This window comes from Rhea pennata, chromosome 2, assembly GCF_028389875.1.
Source record: "Rhea pennata isolate bPtePen1 chromosome 2, bPtePen1.pri, whole genome shotgun sequence".
Classification (NCBI taxonomy): Eukaryota; Metazoa; Chordata; class Aves; order Rheiformes; family Rheidae; genus Rhea; species Rhea pennata.
In genome coordinates this window covers 6,513,365-6,530,484 of record NC_084664.1, presented here as the reverse complement: position 1 = coordinate 6,530,484, position 17,120 = coordinate 6,513,365, and the positions used below count along the sequence as shown (strand labels likewise).

The 17,120-nt window shown below is 40.1% G+C and overlaps 2 protein-coding genes across 4 annotated transcripts in view; one reads left to right on the top strand and one right to left on the bottom strand.

Moving 5' to 3' along the window:
* Positions 1-3,759: 3,759 nt before the first annotated feature.
* On the bottom strand, positions 3,760-15,423 carry GORASP1 (golgi reassembly stacking protein 1). Of its 3 annotated transcripts, XM_062567650.1 has the most exons (10): positions 15,263-15,423; positions 13,001-13,082; positions 11,773-11,853; positions 10,522-10,725; positions 9,338-9,424; positions 8,806-8,936; positions 8,103-8,247; positions 7,317-7,461; positions 6,781-6,930; positions 3,760-6,057 (listed from the first exon to the last, which is right to left on the bottom strand). In XM_062567650.1, exons 4-10 carry the CDS (start codon positions 10,708-10,710, stop codon positions 5,783-5,785), a joined length of 1,122 nt encoding a protein of 373 aa, XP_062423634.1. In that variant the 5' UTR covers positions 10,711-10,725; positions 11,773-11,853; positions 13,001-13,082; positions 15,263-15,423; the 3' UTR covers positions 3,760-5,782. The 3 variants fall into 3 exon arrangements, with proteins under 3 accessions (XP_062423634.1, XP_062423633.1, XP_062423635.1); XM_062567649.1 differs by lacking the exon at positions 13,001-13,082; XM_062567651.1 differs by lacking the exons at positions 10,522-10,725; positions 13,001-13,082.
* Positions 15,424-15,685: 262 nt separating this feature from the next.
* TTC21A (tetratricopeptide repeat domain 21A) overlaps positions 15,686-17,120 on the top strand; it is a 38,731-nt gene continuing 37,296 nt past the window's right edge. The window contains exons 1-2 of the mRNA XM_062570856.1: positions 15,686-15,712; positions 16,568-16,679. Of these exons, the coding sequence (XP_062426840.1) occupies positions 15,686-15,712; positions 16,568-16,679 (139 nt within the window). The remainder of the gene's footprint in view (positions 15,713-16,567; positions 16,680-17,120) is intronic.

The window sequence follows — 17,120 nt, the reverse complement described above, 5'->3', positions numbered from 1 at the left end:
GTAATGGAATGGCTCAAGTCTTTGCAGCACCTCAGCATTCCCTGATGAAGATCCTGTAATCAAATGTAAGAATTTGGCAGGCATGTAGGTCTTCAGATGCAAACTTTGAGGCCCTGTTGAGGGGGAGAATATACCCAAGACTGCCCAGATGTAGTCATAGCCCACTGTAGCATTATTAATAAAAGTAACATTCTTGTTTATCAGATTCAGAGGAAAGGCCATTAATTTGCAGAGGTTTCCTTAATTTACAAGTTCATATTATTTAGTAGCATAAAGTCACTTGTTAATTGGCAAGTTAAATGTTTTCCTGAAACATTCTCTTAGGGCTAATATTGAAAACAGAAAAGCTAGGTTCTGTAGCTTTAGCTGAAGTTCTACTATCACCTTAGGAGAGGAAGAAGTACTTGAAGAATTTAGTAATTAACCATGAGAAGTGCTAAGAAATTACTCAAAACAAGCCATGGGCAAGAGATGATAATGTAGTTCTACCTCACTGCCAAAATTGGCAAAAAAAAAAGTGACTTGGGATTTATTAGTTTGATTAGCCAGCCACAGAATATAAACAATGAGAGAACTGACATTAAACTCCTCGGTCGACCTTAAAAGTTGTGGAGAACTCAAAGGAAAGCCTTGCCATGTTTCACATCAGAAAGCTGAAAGGTGAGAGTCTCTTCCTCAAGTTGATCTATGGTTGCTAACTTAAGGGAGAGAGGGAAGCTGCAGAGGTCAGTTTGCCAAAATGAATGAGAGGTGCCTGGGAAGAGGAGAGGATGCATTAGTCAAAGGTAAAGGCCTAGACCTGCCCTTATGGATCTGGTTACACTACTCTTGGGCTAGTGCAACATTATGCCTAGACACTAATTTTTCTTTCACAGAGGTTCCTCTTGATTGAGACCTTCTACCCAAAAGTGTCTTGAACTTGATAATTATAATCTCTAAGCACAGGATCTGTACCTGTAGGTGTGCTGATGGTTCCTGAACAGTGCCAGGAGGAGTTACCACCCAGGTGGCTATTAGATAACAGAACTGCTAAAAGCACATGCAAACTTAGCTGTTAAGAAAGTGATTAACTAAAATAGTTTCCTCCAATATGTGGTGAGGTCTTTCCTGTAAGCAATTGCCTCCTTTTTAGATGCAAGTTGCAGAGAGTCACTTTGTGCCAACATCATACAGACATCAGAGTACTTGTTAGTAACTGGACCTTGGAATGTCCAGTCTGTCTCCAAGGACATTTTAACACTGTTCCAGCCATCTATTTTGTGGGACTATATATGCTCTATTGCTTGACATAGTTTAGAAATGTAAACTAACCCAAACAGTTGCTTTGAAATTTCCCTTGCAGCTAACGCAAGGTAAATTAGTACTTGTTTAAAGCAAAAGCAAAGAGGGAGTATGTATAGGAATTGGTGGCAATAATCAGGAAATACCAGATTAGCCACAGTCAAATTAAATGCAGTGAGTAATTAGTAGCCACTTTAACTAAAAGGCAGCCAGAGGCAGTGGGGGGGGCTAGGCCTTTCATTTTGAGCTACTGCTTGAAGGAGAAAACAATTGCCCAGGAATGGGAAGGTTGAGAGTGTTAAGAACTATGAGGGGAATTCTGAATTAAAGACTTGTCCCTGTGAGAGGCTTTCCATTTCTACTGGATTCATGAGGCCAGAGGGCAAGAGCAGAGGTGGTGTGTGCCTGGCTAAATTAGTTAGTGCTGAGTTAGTGCTGCAGTCCTAAGTGCTGTGTGAATCATACTTTGAAAGGTACAAAATCTTCCTTAATAAAAAAAAAAATAATTTCTGAACTCCAAGTAGCTAAAAGTGCAAGATTCAAACCCATCAGTGCACACGTGTATGCGTTGATTTCTGCATACATTGATCTCTGTGTTGCAGCCTCTCCCACTGTAGCATTTACCAGTTAGTTACAGCTAAGAGGCATTCAGTCAAGTATGGCAGCTTCTACATACAGATTAGTCTAGGCTGTCAGCAGATGGATGCAGATTTTAGTAAGCGGGCAAGCCTGCTGTGAAAGTTCAAGAAAAGTCACTTCTGCCTGAATTTGGTATTTCAATAACTCTTTGCAGTAGCTGTTTGCCTTAAAGAATCTGACCGTCCTCATTCATGGCAGAACATCCAATGTGTTTTTGGTGGGGCTAGGATCGTTCCTAGTACAGGGTTATGCTGCCCAAAGTTACCACGGTACCCCTCCGAGATAGGGCAGTTGCTTTTCATGCCAAACCTGACTACTGGGCGGTGAAAGGTTGCACTCCTACACCAAGTTTTGTATGTATTGGAATTCAATGATTTGTTTCGGAAGGGAGGGTTTGATCTAGGCCTCTGACATCAGGCCTGTTTGGGGCAAAGTTAGATTGAATTGCTTTGACCCACATCCAGTAGAGTTCTGAGGCTCCACAGCTTCTCTGAGCACCTCTTCTAGTGTGCAACCACATCACTACCCAGGTGCTCTGACTTTAGGCTCGCCAGAGGCATGTTTCAATGGAGATGAAGACATGAGTTTTGCCTGATTGCAGCTGTAATACTTGAGCTGCTGGGAGCCACTCTGGATTCGTATCTGTCACATTCAGTCCTCAGGCTCGATCACTGATGTTAACAGATTATCAGATTGTGTGGGCAAACTGAGTTGCAAAGCAATGTCTAACTCAACATGTGCTGCCTCCACGCTGTAAAATTAGCGTAGGACCTACCCAGGGTACATCATCCCTTTGTCTTTTTTTTGCCATGCCACTGTGCTGCTGCTGAGATAATCCTTCCAGGGTTTGCAAAAGGAAGACCACTGTCAGGTTTGATAGATGCTCCCAAAGTTTACCTAAGTGAACAGGATGCTACACAACCCCTCCTAGGTATTTGGAAGAAGTAGCTGTTTGTTTGGGACTACACTTGATTGCAGTGTATTTCTTAAAAAGTAGTTGTTCTGCTCATCTCAGGTCAACACAAAATGCTGTTTTTATTCCAAAACTGGTCTGTCCTCACAGGCCTTAGGTACATTTCTCTTCTTTCAGCTGTATCATCTGGTATTGGACTTTCCTCTGATCATTCCCTTCCTGAATTTCCTCAAATTAAGGAATGAGACTATCACAAATGCTCCAGCTTGGTCTACAACATACAGTGCATCTGACAGGATGGTGCTCCGGGTGTCTGTATTTGCAGCAATGGGATGAAGGAAACGTAGCAGACACACCAACAGGACAAGTGGATCCATCTTTCTATAGTATAAGACTTGCTACCTTCTACTCACAGGAGCTTCTGGCAATCTTATTTTAGGTTATATTCTGAAACGGAAGATTCATAAGCAGCTCTGTCATGTCTGTACCCACCAGTAAAGGAATACTTTCTCCTTCTCCACTTTACAGAATCAAAGAATGGTGGAGGTTGGAAGGGACCTCTGGAGGTCATCTAGTCCAACCCCAGCTCCCCTTGTTTTGCTTTAGTTCTTAAAGCTCCAAGGCAGTGCTAAGTACTATAGCTTCATCAATCTCAAAAGATACTCTCCTCCAACTTGTCAGAGATAAGGAATTTGATCAGTATGTTAAACTTTAACTCTTCTAGCATCAAAGTGGTACAGCCACAGGTCACGTGAATACAACATTCTACTGCTAGAGGCTGAACGCCTATACAGTTCTCTAAATTTGCATACTAAACAGATTTTTCTTTGGACATGATGAGAAGGAGTATCAAGTCTTCATAAATATATACTGATTTTTTCCCCAACAGGATCGAATTAACATGAGGTAGGCTAGACACAGTACCATGAATGTTGAGCTGTTTATTACTGTGACATTTGAAATCTGAATTTGGACATTTCCTGCTTTGAAATTTCCAAAGGGTGCCTGGGATACACCATCACTTAAGCTGCCATCAGCTTAAAAACACAGCGTTGACAAAGATGTAATATTAAAGAACTGTCCTAAACAAACAAAAAATCTCACCATAGAACACTTATTTGTCCTCAGTCATATGGCTCCAGGAGTGAATAAAAACTTACTGATAGCTTAAATTACATATTTTTTGTACTTAGTTTTTGGCTATTCACACATGTAGTGTCCAATAGAGGAAGGGAAGAAGAGAAAATGTACTTTAGCAGTGTAGGAGAGAGAAAAAAAAATAGTAGTTAACTATTACAGACTATTTATCAAACTAGACTTAAGTCTCTTAATTCCTGAATAATCAGCACCTGTATTTAGTGCTTACTTTGTTCTTTTAAGGAAGAAGAAAGTATTTTGGCCATTCTTTTCTGAGCTGTTGTGTGCTGTATCTTAAAACTGCACTAGTCCTAACTGTACTTTTAAGACTAGTGATTAAGAAATCTTAAAGAGAAGTTTTTTTTTAACCGTACGTCATCTGAAGACCTGTCCCTTGTTTCATGGCTTCATCTACACCATTCCGCTGAAGGTGAGCTGTCACAGGCAGGTGCGTGTGACGCAGACGACTCTCCATCCCATGCTGTTGCAGTATTTTAGCCTAGTCAGTCATTCTGTTCACTAATCTCCATTGGGCACAATGCAGAAAATCATCAGGGTGAGAGTAGAGGGAATTTGACACCATATTGTGCCAAATAAAACTACAAACTTATAGCTTAAAACATATCTAATGTTACACCTGGTTCTGTTAGTTTGCAGGGGATTTTCATCAGAGTAACTGTATCAGCTATAGTGAAGTTATTCCCAATCAATTTAAAATTCCATGTTAAATTGCTGCCCTGAGGAATATAAAAACCTTCAGATTTCTTTAACTGTTACATGTTACTTACTAAACATGCAACACAAAGGTTCATATGGTGGAAAATATTTCAAGACAAATGTAAACAAAAAATAAAGCTCTAAGAAGCAAAAGATGTGTTGCAGAGTGAGTTCCATTCCAGTGCCTTGAACTTAAGGATTTTTTTTATAAAAATACTAATTGGGGAAATAGAAAAGCATAACTATAAAAGCTATTTCTCTGTTGCTAGAGAAATCAAGACATGTTCAACTCCATTTATAAGGTTAATCACCCTAAATTCACATGGAATTGATTTAAATCATCTTTACTTTAATAAACTTAATTTCAAATAACCACCAGCATTCTTTCCTTGATTTTTTTAAGCTATGAGACCATCATATAATCCACTGAAGAGTTAAAGTGAGTAACAGACTTTGTCCTATCTGTATGTTGCAATTTCAAAACTTAAACTACTTCCTTTCCTGCAAAAGATGCAAATAACTGTTATAGAGAAAGAAAAGGCTAAAGCAAGAAAGTAACAGTTGGCAGAGTAATAAGTATGAGTAAAGTTATCTTGGGGTATGGAGGCCATAAAAGTCATAAGAGTCATCAAACTGAGGTAAACTATTAGCAAATTCTTCCAGCAAGTCAAAATTGTAAGATAATTTTCTTTTAAAATGCCATCAAACATACTGGGAAAGTCATCATTTAAGGTCACTGTTCAGGCAGAATGCCCTCACAGAATACATTGAAGAGTAATTCAAGAGTAAGTCAAACTTTAATCCAATAAGTTAAAACTTTACCCGTGTCCAAATAGTTTTTGCAATATTTTCTCCTTTTAAGAGAACTGAATAATTTGTTGATTTTGAACAATATTCAAACAAAGTCTGAAAACACATCAAACCATGATAGAAGAATATAATAGGATAGGTATTTCATATGAATTTACACATTTCTATAATATTGTCTACACTAACAAAATAGAATGGCTGTAATTCTCTCAAGAGATCAGAAAAATATTCCAAGCTGTAGCATTACAGCCTATTGACAGTCTGGCAACAAAAGAAGCATCCTTTTCACTGATCTTGTGCAGCTTCCTCTTTCTGTTCACCTCCTTCATCATCAGGCTTTAGCGTAGTTGTTGATAATGAGCTCTCAAAACTGTTTAGGGGTAGTTTTGTTTCTTGGTTATCTGGATCAGTTCCTAGTGTTGTTTTTGAAGAAATTTCGTTAGGAAGAGCAAGAGAAGGTAAGGGTGAAATGGAAGGTATTAGCTGGTCCAACTCAGGCTGCTTAACTGAACCTTCAGGATACATGGTTAAGTCTTCAGGGTTCAAAGCTGTGGGATTCTCTGGGAAATGGAAATAGTTTGTGAAAATTAAAACCTGTCATGCTGATGGACAGTGCTCTGGCTTCCAAATTTCTAGAACCTCAGCTTGAATAAAATAACCTTAGATGTTTAACACAGATTCCATCTATTGTCATTTCCTCATGAAATACATAAGCTGTTTCCTCAGTTCTCCCAAAATGCAGAATCTCTGAAGGTACAGTAAATTTTAGGAGACCACGAACCATTTGGTTTACATCATTCTTACACTACAGATGTTTTCTTTCGGGTTACAATTCTTACCCCTTTGTCCCCCTTCTCAAAGAAAACAGAAACCATAAGGTGAAGGATTTTTCCTTCTAAATAGAAAAGTTGCTGTAAGAAGATTGTAATTTTGTTTTCACTTTTTCAAAGGTGAAAACAAGCCTGTAGTACAAAAATTGCCGCTGATTTTAGAAATATATACTTTTAGGCTCAGTTTAACTTGGATCATCAATACTTTCAGTTAAAGAGTAAAAGCCATGTATCACAACCATATAAAAATGCCTAGCGGTTTTTGCCTGTTTCAACAACTCTAGACTACAATTCTACTATTTCTATCTTATTTTATCCAAATTGTCTAATTTTTTCAGCTTGAAGTTTCTTAATATTGGCTTATTTCCAAAAAGCATGACACTGTTGATTGAGCATGAATTGATACCATTCTAGAGATCAGGTCAGAGGTGCGGCAATCCTGAATACACTTACCAAAATAAGTAGTAGCTTCACTGTTAGACATTAACTTTTCAGTGCCTCTTAAAGTGTCTGCTGCTGGCATGCTGAAGGAGGCAGACATTTCAGACACTTTTGTTAAGTCAGTGAGGTCAGGAAATGGAATACCAGACATGTCTAGAAATCCTGAAGGAGAAAGCAAACATTGTAATACTGCTTTAGATACAGTACAAAATTCTAGATCCAACAAGATGTGTTATATCCAGACAGAAGACAGTGAAGTCTCCTCCCCGCAAAATGCAAATAAAATTATAACCTAAAAAATATGCTGAAGTCAGTGGAAAGATTTCATTAACCTTAGTCAGGCCCGCAGTACGAAAATTCTATAGCTCTGAAATCCACTGTAGTCAAAAATTACAATGGAAACATCAAGGCTCATAATTCTGTGTTTAAGTCTCAAACTTGTTTAAGACTTTATTAGTTTACTTAGATGTCCTCTAAGAAATGGCTGTGGAGATAGAGGAAAACAAACAACAACAACAAAAAAAGAACAACAAAAAACACACACATACCTGGATCCATAACTCTCTGGACAGGAGGAGGAGGAGAAAGCGAGCTTTCTGGTGAATAGCCGTCCATCTCTTGATCTGTGGACTGATCCAAGTTCATAACTATTTCAGCGCTTTCACTCTGAGAAGCGGGTGCCAATAACGGAGTCTGGAGTAAAATAAGGAGGAAAAGCAAATTTTTTAAAATACTAATAGCTTCATCTGAGGAAGACTTTCCTATGAAAGCATTCCACCTCAGTTTCCAAGTCTAACAAATCAGATATAATCTGCAACGCAGAAACTCATGATCTAGTCACTGATTAGGACAGGCTCCAATGTACCCTTTCAAAGCCTGTAGGTTCTTAGAAGAAAAGTCCACGCTAAATCACTGTACATGTATTTTATTTCCTAGTAAGAAGGGGATTCTTCTAATGTGGTTCTCATTCATTGATACAGCTGATGTAAGTCTTTAGAACAAAAAGTATTTGGCAAAAATTTATTTCAACCCACCTAGTTGAAGAAGTATTGGGAGTATTTCTAATTGCACCCAAATACAATGAAGAATATGGAAGAAGAATCCCACTTGCAAGTCTGAATAAATAAAGGGCAGCTCAGCAAAAAGGAATCTCTCATGCCATCCTTCCTGTCATCTGCTCAGCAAGTCTCATCAATTGTCACTTGCCCTTCACCTAACTCAATTTCATTCAAGCAAAATTGTACGCTATACTCAGATATATTGTATTATGAATATTCCAAGTATAAAATTTTCGTACAACTCCAGAGGACTTGCCAGAGAGTTTTCTTACCTACCTCTGTGTAACCATTAGTAGATGATACAGGAATTCTGGCTTCCGATGATAAGGGTGAAGATGGTTTGCTTTCTGGCTTTTTCTTTGCTATTATAGACTGTGTTGGAATTCTGTGCAAATAGCCATATCCAATGCCACATCCTAAACTGCACAAACAAAGTAGAACAAGATTTGAAAAAGGTGTTCTTATCAAAACTATTGTTTTAAATTTTGACTCTTTAAAACAAAGGGAAATAGAATTTTAGAGTACTAAATCTATAGCAAGAAAAACTTATCTATAAGAATCCTTTCAGTTATGATACTTAAGGAGCACTGCAGCTGACACTTAGGTATACATAGCTCAGCTTTCAGTTTATTTATTTCCAATGATCTTCACAAAAATACATTCTGACTTGATTTGTATTTTGTTCTTCCTCTATTGAATGTTTGACTGTGAGAATATAGCTACTAAATCTGCTACCAGGAAAGTCAACAAAAGTTTTGCCATTGGTTTCAACTCAGGTAGGATTACATCCAAAACATGTCTGCATAATTCTCAGCTATCTTTTTTTATTGAAAGAAGAGCAGTTTTATGTGACAAATGTAGGAAAACACGGCTTAACTTGAAAACAAAAAGCTACAATCAGCGATAATACTCTTATTAGAAGCTCGTTTACAGTGAGTGTATAACCTGTCATCATCAGCAACTGGCCGCAGATCAGTACCTTCCTTCTCCACCCCAAGCTCCATTGGGAGTCACAACTACCTCTCGAATGGAGTCTGCTTCAGAGTTATAAACCATCAGCTTCAGTGGCTTCCCCTCATGGGATTCAATCAGTGAAAAGAAATCCTCCGACTAAGGAGAAAAAAAAAAAAAAAGAAAAGAAATAAAAAAAAGAAGGTAAGAGTTATTCAACTCAAATCTGTAAGACAAGGGGCTGGAACTGAATTAAGTTTTTAGGCAGCTCATTAATTCAAAATGAAATTAACTCATCGATGCTAAAATCCAATGCTAAAAAACAACAGCGTAGTTTGATCTTTAAGAGCAACTTGTTTTATTGACTGATTTAAAAAAAAAAAAAAAAAGGAATGCTCACCTCTGTCATAAAGTATCTACCATAAACATCAACCTCTCGAAAGACGATCTACATGCATTTATTGTGCACACAATTAGATTAAAAAAAACCCCAAACCATAAAACTATATACCCTTGGCAGGCATGAACACCGTCACTATTTAGAGGAACACATGCCTTACCTCCTGAAGAATTTGATCAGATCCAACAATGTAGTCGGCATACGGCTGCAGACCAGCTAGAGCTGCAGGAGATGCAGGTTCAACGTCCTGTGAAAGAATGACATATGTCATCTCAAGTTATAGCTCAGTAAGACACATAAAGCTCAAAAAGGAGCACTAACTCTACAAAACCATAGAGGGAAAGAGAGATTTTGTTTATAGGACAAAAAAAGAAGCATCTGAACCAGTCTATATGTACATGTAGGATCTTGTAAGATACATGGAAAAAAAAAAAAAAAAACACTATCTAATCAGGACATTACTAATTCAAAATAATATACTTTTGAAGACCTTGAGAAGTTGCATTTATTTAAACAATCAAAAATAGAACAACAGATTACATCAGCCTTTCCTAAGCTGTTCTACTCTTTTGGCTCTCCCTCCCTAAGAATATTCAAATTACATTTAAAAAACTTTTTGATGCTTTTTTTGTATTAAAATTACTTTGATGAAATGTAGCCAACAGAAACACCAATGCCAGAATGCTTTTTGCATTTGCCATTGATTCTTCAATGTAAGAAGAAAAAAAAGAGGAAGGGAAAAAAATCCTCTTCCTGCCACACACACAGGGATAAATAAGCAGCAGGCATTCACTTACTGGAGCAACACTAACAGTCACTCACCACCTGTCCCTATTCAAATGGCTTAGACAAACTTGCAAGAGTTTTTTGTATGTGATTTCAGTAGCATTTACTTTTACATAAAAATTACTCCTAAAATGTTACATTTTAAAAACATAGTTTATCAACACAAACCAGCCACCAAGAGTTTACTAGCACCTTCATGGTTTTTCTTCCAAAGAAAATTGTTTTAAATATTTTTTACTAAATATGAGAGACTCCTAAACTTTTATCTACAGATCCTTATGAGAACACTCCTGGAATATCTCAAATTATGAACTAACACATCCTTGGAATGTTAAGTGGCACATTTCATCTGTTGGAAAAAGAAGAAAAATATACCAATTGTTTTTAAAAAAGTTCAGATTTGAATACTAAAAGGCCTTTTTGACATTTACCCTCCTCCCAGAATGGACCCTAACAACTTAAAATGTATGTTAATATCTTGAAGAAGTTTTGAAATAGCAATTTACATTCTGTTCTTAGCTCAGCAACTTGCTGGACAAGCAAAGAATTCTGTCTCACCAAAACATGCCACACGTGTTCATTGGCTCCCTGGAAACTGCAGAACCTCACGCTGGCACCAAGAAGACCTTGCCCTCCCCACATGTTACTGGGGATAACCTCCACCTCTCTTATTTTCATTGTTTTGATATTATACACCTCCAGCTTCACTGGTTTTTCAGCATTTGCCTTCAGAAGATCTTTCAGCATATTGTTTTCTTTATTCTACAGAGCACAGAAAGAAGTATATCGTTAACATTATATCTAGTTGCTCCAGTAACACAAAGATTTCAGGTCTGGAAGAGGCTGAACTAAGAACCAGTAACACTCAAAGGTTTAGATTCTGCCTTCTACAGTGCCAACAGTTCAACTTTTAGTTAAAAAAAGTCAGTAGTGTCAGCTCATGTCCTTTTATATTAGTAATCTCTATTATGCACTTTTATCACATATTCTCCCATTCTTTGTAATTACTATCAAATCAGCACTCAACTACGTAGTAGTAACATGAAGCAGCAACATTTTATTTCATGAATCTAATCCTTTTCCTTACTCAATAATTACATAAATCTGACCATGAAAGGGCAGAATATTTGGGAACACTTTAGAGAACTATCATTATTTCTGTAAAGTATTAGCCTAGACTGACTAATCTTCAACTGGAATCTGCCTTTATAATGATCATTTCCAGAAAGACATGTGCACTAATGAAAGCAAGGTAAAACTGAAGAATTCAGCTGGTACATAACTAGGATGAGGAACACAGTCAGAGTTTTGAGCCTTTTAAACAAAAAGTGTGTTAAAATTTATTCAGCTCTCTTCTTTCTTAACTCACCATGCAGGACCTATGTTCCTAGTCTTAAAGCCAAACAGACAAAGCCATGTGGCACCTTTCCTCTTGTTAATGATTTTTTTTGTTTGTTTTATCAAGTGTTGAAACAAGTTTGTTTAAACAAATTTTGAGCTCTTACCGCTGACTCACCATTTCAATATTCACCTTGTGCAGAAAGCATGCATAAGTAATATCATGAATATTATGTTAAGTCTGCTAGGAAGTTAGGGAAGTTTGACTAGAGATAGGCAAGTCTTTTCCTCAGATATGAATCCAGACAATCAGAGAGGATTTTAAACATCACTAAATTTTACATTACATTTTAATATCATATGCAATGTCCAATATGACACACTTTCTCTACTGCAACAGCTTTATCTTCCACCTTTCATCAGTACAATACTGTATTTTATTCAGAAAAAAAAAGATCATTTGTGACTTACAAGCCTTGTGTGTCCTATCGCAATAATGAAATCAAAGAAAGGTTCCAGTCCTCCTTGTTGAGCTGGGGAGTTTTCTTGAACCTGCAAAGTGTACGTTTTATTTTATTGCACATTAATCTGTGGCTATATTAAGTGACAGTATTAATCTTTACACTTAATTCAACATTTACTTTTGAGCTGAACTAGAGGTGAGATACTAAACAAGAGATCTTGGGAAGAGGTCCAGCACTGTGATTTTATTTTTACAGTGTTACTAAAATCAATTGTCCAAATTAAGCTGCAGAAGACAGTTTGTAAAGAAACATGTATTGTGATGCAGAGTGCACAGCGTGGAATTACTAAACACTGAGCACTCTGCAGAAGACCTTAGTTTCCAAAGAGTTAGTTCAGGATTTTCTTACATGCTACTAATTGCTTTAGCACATAAAGAGACCCTGGTTATACAACAGCCATTCCATTTCTCCACAATCCACAGCACATTAGAACAGAAACACCAAAGTGAGTACGCTACAAACTTATGGCTATCTACAAGTACTGATCAAAAATAAGAGCTTGACATAACTTACAAAAGTTTTTAAGAAAAATTTTGCATAGAAGTCACAAATATGATTCTATATCTCAATTTCAATAAAAACAGGTTATCACAACACAGATGCAATACAAAAATACAGAAAATATCCATTAAAATGTAATTCACACTGGGAAAAATAACATAAAAATTATGGAAAATTTGATATATATAGGATATATGAGAATGTATCGATTTAGAAGTATGCTAAGAAAATAACATAATGTTAACATAGCCATTGCAAACATGCTAACAATTTGAATCGGTTGTGACTTTACTACTGCTTTTTTTGCAAATTCCGCAATACAGCCCATAACTTGTAACATAAGGCTTGAAAGTCATCTCATACTTTAAATACTAAGTTATAACCTGAACATCATCTAAACTAAGTTCAGAGCCAGCAAAGTCCACCATTTCCTGAGAGTCATACATATTTTATAATAGTAAAATATCATTATAATCCTTCCCTCTTTAAATAAAGTTGCATCTATGTTAGAGCTTTTCCTGACAAAACCATGTGAGCTAAACTAAAAAAGAAAAAAAATACCTAAAGTATTAGCGGTTTATGAAGCACAAATCCATGCTTTATTGAATTAGCAGTTTATGAAGCAGAAGTCCATGCTTTATTGAATTAAACAGCCAAGCTAGACCACTGTTTACCACAATTTGAGTAGCAATCAGCAACTTTCACCACAGTTCTAAATTGCATCAATGACAAGCAGCCAGTTTGTGATGAATCAACCTAAAGGTAAAACGTTTAGGTATAAAGAACTGTTCCAGTTCTAAATCAAGTGAAAGAAGCCTTACAATCACACTATCACAAAAATTGTGTTCAAGGATTGAAATGTGTGCTCAAGGATTAAAATGTACACAAAAAGAAATGAATAGAAATAATTGTGTGACAATAGTTTATGGAGTTCAAAAGATTTGTTCAGCAGGTATATAAAGGCCCTGCAGATTTCCATATGAAATTGTCAGCAGCAAAGAACTGCAATATTCAGTGTCAAAATGATAACACATTGAAAGTGCTGTTGTGCAAGTTTGCTAGAGAAAAAACTGATTTCCTGCACATTGTAGGTCATGAAAATCTTCAATTGCCTTCCAGTACAGAGAACTAAGTAGTACTTAACATAAAAGAAGTGTTTCATGACCTACAGATTTTCCTGATTGAGTAATTCAGTTGAGGGGATAGATAAAGCAAATTACATAAGGATATTGGTACCCTAAACACAACTGGCTTGCAAGTACCCTTAACACATTTGACTGATGAGGGCAGAGGATGTTGTTGAGTTTAGTAAGCTTTTTGACACTGTCTCACATAGCGTCTTCATAGACAAGCTGATGAAGTACAAGCTGGATAAGCAGTAAATGAAGTGGACTGAAAACTGGCTGACCTACTAGGCTCAGAGGGTTGTGATCAGTGGCATGAAATCCAGCTGAAGGCCAGTCACTAGTGGTGCCTGCCACCCAGGGATCAATGCTGGAGTCAGTGTTGTTTAACCTCTTCATTAATTACCTGGATAATGGAATGAGTGCCCCCTCAGCAAGCCTGTGAGCATCTGTGAGGAGTGGCTGATACACAAGAGGCCTGTGCTGCCATTCAGAGGGGTCTCACTAGGCCGAAGAAATGGGCAGAGAGGAACCTCATTAAGTGCGGCACAGACAAGGAATAACTCTATGTACCAACACAGGCTGGGGGCTGGTCAGCTAGAAAGAAGCTTTACAAAGAAGGACCTGGAAGTCCTGGTGAACAAGCTGGCCATGAACCAGCAGTGTGCCCCTGAGACCGAGAAGACCAGTGCCATCCAGGGCTGCATTAGGAAAAACATTGGCAGCAGTCAAAGGCAGTGATCTTTGCCCTCTACTCAGCACTGCTGAGGCCACACAGGGAGAGCTGTGTTCACTGCTGGGCTTCCCAGTTAAAGGACATGGATATATTGGAACAAGCACAGCAAAAACCCTAAAAGATGATTAAGCAACTAGAGTATCATACAAGGACAGACTGAGGGAGCTAGGAATGTTTAGCATGGTGAAGAAACAGCTCACTAGATCTTATAGGATGGTGTAAAGAATGTGGAGCCAGACTCTTTTCAGTGGTGCCCAGTGACAAGAGGCAAAGGGCATAAATTGAAATTCAGAATACTTCATCTGAACATCAGAAAATGCCTTTTCACTGTGAGAAGGGGTTGAACACTGAAACAGAGCTACCCAGAGAACTGGTGGAGTCTCCATCCTTAGAGGCATTCAAAACCTGCCTGGACATGGTCCTGGGTAACTTACTCAAAGAAAGAGGAGCTACACTAGACAACTTCTAGAGTTAATCTTCCAACTATAGCTATTTGTGATTCTGTGATGTTGAGAAATACAAACTTCTCATGAATTGGAAAGCAGCACGCAGCAACAACTCGTTTGGAGAGAAAAACCACCAAATCAATGACAAGATAATTTATGCAGTAAGTTATCAGCAGTACCCCTATCTTCTAAATCCCCAGACACACGTTTAAACCCACGCACGTGCAGACAACACGCCAGGAAAATAAGAGATGGTAAGTTTGCCTCTACACACGACACCTGTGAGAAGCAGCCGCTCAGGAGAACGCTGCCTGGCGCAGGCCAGGGCCCCGAGCGCACTGAACGCAGCCGGCCGCGGGAAGGCAGGGAGGCGGCGCCGGGCGGTAGCCGGCTGGCGGCCCGGCCGCTCCTCCCCTGCCGTCGTGGCAGCTCCTCGGCAGGAGCGAACAGGTGCGGGCCGGGAGCGAGGCCACGGCGGGCGGGCAGGCCCCGAACCCAGCGCCCTGCTCTCGCCACCGGGCGCGGGGCTCGTCCCCACGGGAAGGCAAGACCCGACCGGCCCCGCCAGGCCACCCCCGGCCGCGCCGCCGCCTCCCTGCCGCGGCCCGGTGAAATCCCCCGCCGCCTCACCCCGTGAACGTGGAAGCCCTCGGCGCCGCCGTCGGGGACCTGGGAGCTCGAGCCCAGCCCCATCCCCGCTAGCAGGCGCGGACCGGTCTGCACCGGACTGGACCGGTCCGGTCCGCACGCGACGGCGGCTCAGGCGGCAACAAGCAGCCTCAGCTCTCTCCGCTCAGGCCTGAGCGAACGAGCGCCGAGCGACGCGCCCGCCCCGGCGCACGGAGCAGAGCGCCGGCCGCGCCGCCTGACGGGCTGCCGGCCTGGCCGGGCGCGTGACGCGTGACGCCCGTAGCGACGGGGGCGGGGCGGGCGCGCGCCGTTGCCTGGGACGCGCGGGGTGGCGAGCGCGCGCCGGAGCCGTTGGGGCGCCCAACGGTCCCGCGGGGAGCGTCTCCTCTCCTTCTGCGCCCCCATCGTGGCGGAGCTGCAGCCATGGCCGCCGCCGCCTCCCAGCCCGTGGTATGGAGGGCGGGAAGCGGCTGAGCCGTTGCGGGGAGAGCCGCGGGAGCGCAGCGGAAGGGCGGACGGACGGACAGACAAACGCTGCTTTTTGGGAGAGGCAGGGGAGCGAGGAGGGCCTCTGGGTCTTGCCAGGACGTGGCTGAACCTCGGAGGGCCTGTGAAAGGCTTGGGAGGGGGCACTGGGGCTCCCCCTTGCTCCGCAGAGGGGAAGGAGGGCGCGGAGCCTCGGATGAAGTACGGAGAGGAGGGGCTGCCGGAGCTCCCGTGCCTGCTGCTCAGCGCTGCCTCTGCTGAGAAGCAGCTGTGAACTTGGTTGTGTGAGCGCCGCGATACTGCTCGGGTGTGGAAGGTGTGAGCTTAAAGTGCCCCTGCTAGCACAGCCATCCTTCCAGCAGCCCGACGCCGCTGGACTTGGGCTACTGCTGTTTCTGGTTTCTGAATACCGGGAAGGTTTTCAAGGGGCAGCGCTGGAGACCAGCTGTCTCATTTATTATCGCTTAAAAAGCATGAAGCTGCTTTTATTTCAAATCAAAATCGACATGCTTAATCCCTGGATTGGGCAGCTGGTGGTAAAGGTGCAGGTGAATTACACTTTTGTTTCTAGAGTCTTAAATCTTTTTTTTGTTTGTTTTGACAGGAAAAAAAAAACTTTCTTTTGGAAATCAAATTGATTTCTTCAGTGTACACTCTCAACAGATGCCTGAGAAAAACAGTTGGCTCCTGTTCTTATACTAACAACCTTTACTGTATTACAGAACAAGTTTATTCTTTTTAACAAAATATATCTAGCACATTTTAGAGAGAAAAAATGTTTCTTCTCTGTTTCTCTGCCAGGCATATATTACATATTATGCTCAAGAAAAATATTTCCATCAGCTGAGACAATTTGCAGATGCAGAGCTCAAGAAGCAAATCAATGATCCAGTATTGCTGTTTTTCAAGGCATATGGAACCTTGTGTTTAGGTAATTATTAAGAAGCAGTGATATCTACATTCACCTCAGATTTCATATGTGTTCTACCCTTTATTTTCTTTTCATTAAGATGACTTCTTTGGTTTCTGCCTTTTATTCATAGTTGGAAAAGTTCTAGAAGATGTTGGAGTAGTAGTAATACTTTCAAGTATTACTGTATTAACATAGATGAACGCATTCATTTTAATAAAACTAATTGGTAGTTACTGCGTTAGCTTCTTAGGTCTGATTTTTTTCAAAATAGCAAATACGGTTTCATCCACGTAATTTTCATAGTCAAGGATGTTGCATAAAGACGGAAGAGGAAAAAAGCTGCTTTTGCTGTCCTATGCCATTGCTTCCAGGTGAAAATCTTAAATTCGTTATTATTTCAACAGTTATTTATACATGAAAACCATACGTGCTAGCTGACCTTTCTTCAAAGAAAGATGA

Coding starts and splice junctions, on each gene's coding strand:
- GORASP1 (XM_062567649.1), bottom strand. CDS start 15,325: ATGGGGCTGGGCTCGAGCTCCCAGGTCCCCGACGGCGGCGCCGAGGGC. Junction 7,462..8,102: donor CTACTAATGGTTACACAGAG/GTAGGTAAGAAA, acceptor ATTTTACTCCAG/ACTCCGTTATTGGCACCCGC. Junction 6,058..6,780: donor TGAAGCTACTACTTATTTTG/GTAAGTGTATTC, acceptor TCCATTTCCCAG/AGAATCCCACAGCTTTGAAC.